The 10770-nt window shown below is 49.3% G+C and overlaps 1 protein-coding gene across 2 annotated transcripts in view; it reads left to right on the forward strand.

Moving 5' to 3' along the window:
* Positions 1–10770, forward strand: part of fam91a1 (family with sequence similarity 91 member A1) — a 132119-nt gene that overhangs the window by 38048 nt on the left and 83301 nt on the right. For both annotated transcript variants that reach the window (XM_064979458.1, XM_064979459.1), the window contains 4 exons: positions 569–659; positions 3208–3270; positions 9500–9606; positions 9795–9833. In XM_064979458.1, the coding sequence (XP_064835530.1) occupies positions 569–659; positions 3208–3270; positions 9500–9606; positions 9795–9833 (300 nt within the window). The remainder of the gene's footprint in view (positions 1–568; positions 660–3207; positions 3271–9499; positions 9607–9794; positions 9834–10770) is intronic.

Below are 10770 nucleotides of genomic sequence, written 5' to 3' on the forward strand. Positions count from 1 at the left end.
CAGTGTTGCTTCCTAAGTGGACAGTTTGATTTCACAGAAGTGTGATTGACTTGGAGTTACATTATGTTGTTTAAGTGTTCCCTTTATTTAGTGTATATTACCAGAGGTCTTGTCTCTAACCTAAATGGTTTACAACAATATATATTACCAGGGGTCTCTAACCTAAATGGTTTAAAACAATATATATTACCAGAGGTCTTGTCTCTAACCTAAATGGTTTACAACAATATATATTATCAGAGGTCTCTAACCTAAATGGTTTAGAACAATATATATTATATTTTTTTCTTTCTATAGGTATTCGCAGGCATTTTATGTAATTACACCAACCATGTCACAGCTGTTTTAAACTTCTGGGTGGTAAATATTGGTCTGATAACAAACAATTTTGTCCAGTCATGTTACCTCTCTAGCTAAAAACCTGGTAAATTCACAGTAGGTGTGGGCACAGCTGATTGGCACATTCTCCTCTCCTCCTAATGTCTGCCTGTGTCCCTGCTCTTCTCCTCTCTTCCTCTCCTCTCCCCCTAATGTCTGTCTGTCCTCCCCCTGTCCTGTCTGATTTCAGATCTGCTCGGTGGCAGAGAGGAAGGCAATTGATAAGATGATTGATTCAGGACCCCAGCTGGCCGGATCAATGGAGTACAATGTGGTGCTGAGTGAGTGGTATCTATTCTCTGCGTCGTGTGTGTTCATCCCACCAGGCTGCAAAATGACAGTGTTGTGGGTGGATGGTAATCGTTAGCCATCAGGGTGTCTTTGGCGTTATTGGAAAACATTTTAGTTTGATGACATGCCTCTCCTATCATTATGGTCCATTGTGGCTATGATAAGAGAATAACAGATAGGATTGGAGACTCGGGGGCCGACGGGAGACTGGGGGGGGGAGACTGGGGGCCGATGGGAGACTGGGGGCCGATGGGAGACTGGGGGCCGATGGGAGACTGGGGAAGATGGGAGACTGGGGAAGATGGGAGACTGGGGGCCGATGGGAGACTCGGGGGCCGACGGGAGACTGGGGGGGGAGACTGGGGGCCGATGGGAGACTGGGGGCCGATGGGAGACTGGGGAAGATGGGAGACTGGGGAAGATGGGAGACTGGGGAAGATGGGAGACTGGGGGCCGATGGGAGACTGGGGGAAGATGGGAGACTGGGGGAAGATGGGAGACTGGGGGCCGATGGGAGACTGGGGGCCGATGGGAGACTGGGGAAGATGGGAGACTGGGGAAGATGGGAGACTGGGGAAGATGGGAGACTGGGGGAAGATGGGAGACTGGGGAAGATGGGAGACTGGGGAAGATGGGAGACTGGGGAAGATGGGAGACTGGGGAAGATGGGAGACTGGGGGAAGATGGGAGACTGGGGGGAGACTGGGGGAAGATGGGAGACTGGGGAAGATGGGAGACTGGGGGGGGGAGACTGGGGGCCGACGGGAGACTGGGGAAGATGGGAGACTGGGGAAGATGGGAGACTGGGGAAGATGGGAGACTGGGGAAGATGGGATACTGGGGAAGATGGGAGACTGGGGAAGATGGGAGACTGGGGGGGAGACTGGGGGAAGATGGGAGACTGGGGAAGATGGGAGACTGGGGGGGAGACTGGGGGCCGACGGGAGACTGGGGGCCGACGGGAGACTGGGGGGGCGATGGGAGACTGGGGGCCGACGGGAGACTGGGGAAGATGGGAGACTGGGGAAGATGGGAGACTGGGGAAGATGGGAGACTGGGGAAGATGGGAGACTGGGGAAGATGGGAGACTGGGGAAGATGGGAGACTGGGGAAGATGGGAGACTGGGGGGGGAGACTGGGGGCCGACGGGAGACTGGGGGCCGACGGGAGACTGGGGGGGCGATGGGAGACTGGGGGCCGACGGGAGACTGGGGAAGATGGGAGACTGGGGGCCGATGGGAGACTGGGGGGGGAGACTGGGGGAAGATGGGAGACTGGGGAAGATGGGAGACTGGGGAAGATGGGAGACTGGGGAAGATGGGAGACTGGGGAAGATGGGAGACTGGGGGAAGATGGGAGACTGGGGGGGGGAGACTGGGGAAGATGGGAGACTGGGGAAGATGGGAGACTGGGGGAAGATGGGAGACTGGGGGGAGACTGGGGAAGATGGGAGACTGGGGAAGATGGGAGACTGGGGAAGATGGGAGACTGGGGCCGATGGGAGACTGGGGAAGATGGGAGACTGGGGAAGATGGGAGACTGGGGAAGATGGGAGACTGGGGGGGGGGGACTGGGGGAAGATGGGAGACTGGGGGGGGGAGACTGGGGAAGATGGGAGACTGGGGAAGATGGGAGACTGGGGAAGATGGGAGACTGGGGAAGATGGGAGACTGGGGGAAGATGGGAGACTGGGGAAGATGGGAGACTGGGGGAAGATGGGAGACTGGGGGAAGATGGGAGACTGGGGAAGATGGGAGACTGGGGAAGATGGGAGACTGGGGAAGATGGGAGACTGGGGAAGATGGGAGACTGGGGAAGATGGGAGACTGGGGAAGATGGGAGACTGGGGGGGGGAGACTGGGGAAGATGGGAGACTGGGGGCCGATGGGAGACTGGGGGAAGATGGGAGACTGGGGAAGATGGGAGACTGGGGATGATGGGAGACTGGGGAAGATGGGAGACTGGGGAAGATGGGAGACTGGGGGCCGATGGGAGACTGGGGAAGATGGGAGACTGGGGGCCGATGGGAGACTGGAGCCGATGGGAGACTGGGGAAGATGGGAGACTGGGGGCCGACGGGAGACTGGGGGCCGACTGGAGTCTGGGGAAGATGGGAGACTGGGGGCCGACGGGAGACTGGGGGCCGACGGGAGACTGGGGGCCGACGGGAGACTGGGGGCCGACGGGAGACTGGGGGCCGACGGGAGACTGGGGGCCGACGGGAGACTGGGGGCCGACTGGAGTCTGGGGAAGATGGGAGACTGGAGCCGATGGGGGACTGGGGAAAATGTAGGGGCATGTACTGTATGTGCTGTTCTCTGTTTATTGTAGACTGGGGAAAATGTAGGGCACATATGATGCTCTGCCATAACATATGTATGTCTAATGACATCTTTAGATCAATAAAATCACTATGTGCTTACCTTAGTCCTAATACTAATTGAATGCTGTTTTCATACATGGTAATATATTGATGTTGCTCTTTGATCTTGTTGCTATAGTAACATGTGCTATCTGCGCCACGTTCTTCTTCTTCAGGTCTGTACAACAGGGGATACATCTATCTAGACGTACCCATCTCAGATGCCAGCTGTATTTCAGGTAACCACTAACAGAGCGGTTGCCAAGTGTTGCACGGTACACCCAAACTTCCAGACCTTTTCCATATTAGAACATGGTGAAAGGTTTGATGCTAGAATTTGTGGTACTTTCGGTACTTCTGTCAAATGGGTCTCACGGATCAAGCCTGTCTATCAGCACAGCTGACCTCTTATTATAGAGCTCCCTGTCGGCTCCCATAACTCACTGCTAGCCCTTATTATAGAGCTCCCTGCCTGCTCCCATAACTCACTGCCTGTCCTTATTATAGAGCTCCCTGTCGGCTCCCATAACTCACTGCTAGCCCTTATTATAGAGCTCCCTGCCTGCTCCCATAACTCACTGCCTGTCCTTATTATAGAGCTCCCTGCCGGCTCCCATAACTCACTGCCTGTCCTTATTATAGAGCTCCCTGCCGGCTCCCATAACTCACTGCCTGTCCTTATTATAGAGCTCCCTGCCGGCTCCCATAACTCACTGCTAGCCCTTATTATAGAGCTCCCTGCCGGCTCCCATAACTCACTGCTAGCCCTTATTATAGAGCTCCCTGCCGGCTCCCATAACTCACTGCTAGCCCTTATTATAGAGCTCCCTGCCTGCTCCCATAACTCACTGCCTGTCCTTATTATAGAGCTCCCTGCCGGCTCCCATAACTCACTGCCTGTCCTTATTATAGAGCTCCCTGCCTGCTCCCATAACTCACTGCCTGTCCTTATTATAGAGCTCCCTGCCGGCTCCCATAACTCACTGCCTGTCCTTATTATAGAGCTCCCTGCCTGCTCCCATAACTCACTGCTAGCCCTTATTATAGAGCTCCCTGCCGGCTCCCATAACTCACTGCCTGTCCTTATTATAGAGCTCCCTGCCGGCTCCCATAACTCACTGCCTGTCCTTATTATAGAGCTCCCTGCCGGCTCCCATAACTCACTGCTAGCCCTTATTATAGAGCTCCCTGCCTGCTCCCATAACTCACTGCTAGCCCTTATTATAGAGCTCCCTGCCGGCTCCCATAACTCACTGCCTGTCCTTATTATAGAGCTCCCTGCCGGCTCCCATAACTCACTGCTAGCCCTTATTATAGAGCTCCCTGCCTGCTCCCATAACTCACTGCCTGTCCTTATTATAGAGCTCCCTGTCGGCTCCCATAACTCACTGCTAGCCCTTATTATAGAGCTCCCTGCCTGCTCCCATAACTCACTGCCTGTCCTTATTATAGAGCTCCCTGCCGGCTCCCATAACTCACTGCCTGTCCTTATTATAGAGCTCCCTGCCGGCTCCCATAACTCACTGCCTGTCCTTATTATAGAGCTCCCTGCCGGCTCCCATAACTCACTGCCTGTCCTTATTATAGAGCTCCCTGCCGGCTCCCATAACTCACTGCTAGCCCTTATTATAGAGCTCCCTGCCTGCTCCCATAACTCACTGCTAGCCCTTATTATAGAGCTCCCTGCCGGCTCCCATAACTCACTGCCTGTCCTTATTATAGAGCTCCCTGCCGGCTCCCATAACTCACTGCTAGCCCTTATTATAGAGCTCCCTGCCTGCTCCCATAACTCACTGCCTGTCCTTATTATAGAGCTCCCTGTCGGCTCCCATAACTCACTGCTAGCCCTTATTATAGAGCTCCCTGCCTGCTCCCATAACTCACTGCCTGTCCTTATTATAGAGCTCCCTGCCGGCTCCCATAACTCACTGCCTGTCCTTATTATAGAGCTCCCTGCCGGCTCCCATAACTCACTGCCTGTCCTTATTATAGAGCTCCCTGCCGGCTCCCATAACTCACTGCTAGCCCTTATTATAGAGCTCCCTGCCGGCTCCCATAACTCACTGCTAGCCCTTATTATAGAGCTCCCTGCCGGCTCCCATAACTCACTGCTAGCCCTTATTATAGAGCTCCCTGCCTGCTCCCATAACTCACTGCCTGTCCTTATTATAGAGCTCCCTGCCGGCTCCCATAACTCACTGCCTGTCCTTATTATAGAGCTCCCTGCCTGCTCCCATAACTCACTGCCTGTCCTTATTATAGAGCTCCCTGCCGGCTCCCATAACTCACTGCCTGTCCTTATTATAGAGCTCCCTGCCTGCTCCCATAACTCACTGCTAGCCCTTATTATAGAGCTCCCTGCCTGCTCCCATAACTCACTGCCTGTCCTTATTATAGAGCTCCCTGCCGGCTCCCATAACTCACTGCTAGCCCTTATTATAGAGCTCCCTGCCTGCTCCCATAACTCACTGCCTGTCCTTATTATAGAGCTCCCTGCCTGCTCCCATAACTCACTGGTAGTCCTTATCCTTGCATGCAGGGAGCTCCCGGCAACTCACTGCTAGCCTGCACTGGGAGTCTGGGCTGCATCATGTTAGCTCCACTAACTCACTGCTAGCCTGGGAGTCTGGGCTACATCATGTTAGCTCCACTAACTCACTGCTAGCCTGTACTGAGAGTCTGGGCTGCATCATGTTAGCTCCACTAACTCACTGCTAGCCTGGGAGTCCTGGCTGCATCATGTTAGCTCCACTAACTCACTGCTAGCCTGTACTGGAAGTCTGGGCTGCATCATGTTAGCTCCACTAACTCACTGCTAGCCTGTACTGGGAGTCTGGGCTATATCATGTTAGCTCCACTAACTCACTGCTAGCCTGCACTGGGAGTCTGGGCTGCATCATGTTAGCTCCACTAACTCACTGCTAGCCTGGGAGGCTGGGCTACATCATGTTAGCTCCACTAACTCACTGCTAGCCTGGGAGTCTGGGCTGCATCATGTTAGCTCCACTAACTCACTGCTAGCCTGCACTGGGAGTCTGGGCTGCATCATGTTAGCTCCACTAACTCACTGCTAGCCTGGGAGGCTGGGCTGCATCATGTTAGCTCCACTAACTCACTGCTAGCCTGCACTGGGAGTCTGGGCTGCATCATGTTAGCTCCACTAACTCACTGCTAGCCTGGGAGGCTGGGCTACATCATGTTAGCTCCACTAACTCACTGCTAGCCTGGGAGGCTGGGCTACATCATGTTAGCTCCACTAACTCACTGCTAGCCTGGGAGGCTGGGCTACATCATGTTAGCTCCACTAACTCACTGCTAGCCTGCACACTAGTTAACACACTTCAATAATGCGACACGGCATGTAGAAATGTTGAAACTTAATTACAGTTCGCAAAACAATGTCCATACAAGGTAGAGTAATGGAAGAAGATACCGGTAGCTTCCAGCTTTGTAGGCCAACTTTCCTTTCTCGCTGACAGATAGCGAACATCAATTCACTACCCTTTGGTACTTAGTTTGTGATAATATGCATCCAAAATTTTATTCACTTAATCGGTGTCTCACATCTCTCCCAAAGATGATATTTTGCCTCAACGAACGGACTCCGGGCCGCTATCCTCTTGCCTTGTGAATGACGTCATTACTGGTTAACGAGACAGCGCACATTTTTTAATAAAAGAAGCTACTTCTATGCAAATGTTGTTGATCAATACAATGAAATAAGTCTTCAATGGAAGAGAAACAGATTTGTTGGTCATCTGTAGCCCCATTCGATCCGCCAAAACAAGCTCAATAACTCAATGCCTGCACACACTCCTATTGAACATGCGTACACCTATATTGTGGATAGGCCTAGGCTACATATTGATTTACCTAGTTTATCAATAGAGATTTACCATTCATATAAATGACTCCCATTATGTTATGTAATTAGATTGGTAAAAACAAGGTCTAATTGATTCATCCATGCATACATGGCTGTCTTTGAAAAATGTTGACGTAAAATATGTCAAATGTAATGATCTTGAATTCAAGATGCCCAACGATTGACTTTGACTAATATGCCTTCTTTTCTTGCCGTGATATCGTGATCGTATCGGGTATTATGATACTAAACCTGCTATTGAGTATTATGATACTAAACCTGGTATTGAGTATTATGATACTAAACCTGGTATCGGGTATTATGATACTAAACCTGCTATTGAGTATTATGATACTAAACCTGCTATTGAGTATTATGATACTAAACCTGGTATTGGGTATTATGATACTAAACCTGCTATTGAGTATTATGATACTAAACCTGCTATTGAGTATTATGATACTAAACCTGCTATTGAGTATTATGATACTAAACCTGGTATCAAAATAAAATGCTGCTATCGTGACAACATTAACACACACCTCTTAGTGTCCTATTTGTCTCACACTGTTTATTCAGCCAGGGATCATGGGTATTGGCAGCAGATCCTTGATCTGAGTGAGATAATGGTGTTAGTACAAGTCCATTTGGATGGAAAGGCGAGAAAACATTTGGCCCCACAACATTACCATATATAACTGTCTGAGGGCTGTGAAGAGGGCCCTCAACATTACCATCTATATCTGCCTGAGGGCTGTGAAGAGGCCCCACAACATTACCATCTATATCTGCCTGAGGGCTGTGAAGTGAGCCCACAACATTACCATATATAACTGTCTGAGGGCTGTGAAGTGAGCCCACAACATTACCATCTATAACTGTCTGAGGGCTGTGAAGAGGGCCCTCAACATTACCATCTATATCTGTTTGAGGGCTGTGAAGGGGCCCCAGAACATACAGTTGAAGTCGGAAGTTTACATACACTTAGGTTGGAGTCATTAAAACTAGTTTTTCAACCACTCCACACATTTCTTGTTAACAAACTATAGTTTTGGCAAGTCAGTTAGGACATCTACTTTGTGCATGACACAAGTCATTTTTCCAACAATTGTTTACAGACAGATTTCACTTTTATTTCACTGTATCAAAATTCCAGTGGGTCAGAAGTTTACATAGACTAAGTTGACTGTGCCTTTAAAGAGCTTGGAAAATTCCAGAAAATTATGTCATGGCTTTAGAAGCTTCTGATTGTCTGATTGACATCATTTGAGTAAATTGGAGGTGTACCTGTGGATGTATTTCAAGGCCTACCTTCAAACTCAGGGCCTCTTTGCTTGACATCATGGGAAAATCTAAAGAAATCAGCCAAGACCTCAGAAAAGAATTGTAGACCTCCACAAGTCTGGTTCATCCTTGGGAGCAATTTCCAAATGCCTGAAGGTACCACGTTCATCTGTACGAACAATAGTACGCAAGTATAAACACCATGGGACCATGCAGCCGTCATACCGCTCAGGAAGGAGATGTGTTCTGTCTCCTAGAGATGAACGTACTTTGGTGCAAAAAGTGCAAATCAATCCCAGAACATCAGCAAGGGAACTTGTGAAGATGCTGGAGGAAACAGGTACAAAAGTATCTATATCCACAGTAAAACGTGTCCTATTGACATAACCTGAAAGGCTGCTCAGCAAGGAAGAAGCCACTGCTCCAAAACTGCATGGGGACAAAGATCATACTTTTTAGAGAAATGTCTTCTGGATTGATGAAACAAAAATAGAACTGTTTGGCCATAATGACCATCATTATGTTTGGAGGAAAAAGGGGAGGCTTGCAAGCTGAAGAACACCATCCCAACTGTGAAGCACGGGGTTGGCAGCATCATGTTGTGGGGGTGCTTTGCTGCAGGAGGGACTGGTGCACATCACAAAATAGATGGCATCATAAGGCAGGAAAATGATGTGGATATATTGAAGCAACATCTCAAGACATCAGTCAGGAAGTTAAAGCTTGGTCGCAAATGAGTCTTCCAAATGGACAATGACCCCAAGTATACTTCCAAAGTTGTGGCAAAATAGCTTAAGGACAACAAAGTCAAGGTATTGGAGTGGCCACCATAATGCCTTGACCTCAAACCTTTAGACAATTTGTGGGCAGAACTGGAAAAGTGTGTGCGAGCAAGGAGGCCTACAAACCTGACTCATTTACACCAGCTCTGTCAGGAGGAATGGGGCAAAATTCACCCAACTGATTGTGGGAAGCTTGTGGACGGGTACCCAAAACATTTGACCCAGGTTAAACAATTTAAAGGCAATGCTACCAAATACTAATTGAGTGTATGTTAACTTCTGACCCCCTGGGAATGTGATGAAAGAAATAAAATCTGAAATAAAAAATTCTCTCTACTATTATTCTGACATTTCACAATCTTAAAATAAAGTGGTGATCCTAACTGACAGGGACAGGGAATTTTTACTAGGATTAAATGTCAGGAATTGTGAAGAACTGAGTTGAAATGTATTTATCTAAGGTGTATGTAAGCGTCCGACTTCACCTGTATTATACAGTATGTTATCTATTCATTAATATGATGTGTTATCTCCCAGTGCCCCCCCTGGAAGGCTTCGTGATGAACAGGGTCCAGGGAGACTACTTTGAAACTCTTTTGTACAAAATATTTGTGTCCATCGATGAGCAGACTAATGTGTCAGAGGTAGGTGAAATAATATTTCATAGTGGCCTCGTTGGACCATCCTGGTCTTGAGATCACATTCTGTTTCTTACAGTAGGAGCTTGCAGGATGGTCAAACAAGGCTAATAATTTACTTTTATTGTTGACTTTTTAAAAGTGATATCAGTCCCATTTATCTTGATCATCTTCCTCTGGTGGTTCTGTTCCAGCTGGCTAATGTTCTGGAGATTGACTTGGGCCTGGTGAAGGTATGTAACACTGTTATATTGTCCGTAGTTACTTATAAGAGTCACTGGATATTATTGGGGCCCATCTGAATGTTATATGTGGTGTGAAGACGTAGAGCACTATACAGGGAAGAGGGCTCTGGTCCAAGGTAGAGCACTATATAGGGAAGAGGGCTCTGGTCCAAGGTAGAGCACTATATAGGGAAGAGGGCTCTGGTCCAAGGTAGAGCACTATATAGGGAAGAGGGCTCTGGTCCAAGGTAGAGCACTATATAGGGAAGAGGGCTCTGGTCCAAGGTAGAGCACTATATAGGGAAGAGGGCTCTGGTCCAAGGTAGAGCACTATATAGGGAAGAGGGCTCTGGTCCAAGGTAGAGCACTATATAGGGAATAGGGCTCTGGTCCAAGGTAGAGCACTATATAGGGAAGAGGGCTCTGGTCCAAGGTAGTGTACTATACAGGGAAGAGGGCTCTGGTCCAAGGTAGAGCACTATATAGGGAAGAGGGCTCTGGTCCAAGGTAGAGCACTATACAGGGAAGAGGGCTCTGGTCCAAGGTAGAGCACTATATAGGGAAGAGGGCTCTGGTCCAAGGTAGAGCACTATATAGGGAAGAGGGCTCTGGTCCAAGGTAGAGCACTATATAGGGAAGAGGGCTCTGGTCCAAGGTAGAGCATTATATAGGGAAGAGGGCTCTGGTCCAAGGTAGAGCACTATATAGGGAAGAGGGCTCTGGTCCAAGGTAGAGCACTATATAGGGAATAGGGCTCTGGTCCAAGGTAGAGCACTATATAGGGAAGAGGGCTCTGGTCCAAGGTAGAGCACTATATAGGGAATAGGGCTCTGGTCCAAGGTAGAGCACTATATAGGGAAGAGGGCTCTGGTCCAAGGTAGAGCACTATATAGTGAATAGGGCTCTGGTCCAAGGTAGAGCACTATATAGAGAAGAGGGCTCTGGT

The sequence above is a fragment of the Oncorhynchus masou genome, chromosome 12, assembly GCF_036934945.1.
Source record: "Oncorhynchus masou masou isolate Uvic2021 chromosome 12, UVic_Omas_1.1, whole genome shotgun sequence".
In the NCBI taxonomy this organism is placed as follows: Eukaryota; Metazoa; Chordata; class Actinopteri; order Salmoniformes; family Salmonidae; genus Oncorhynchus; species Oncorhynchus masou.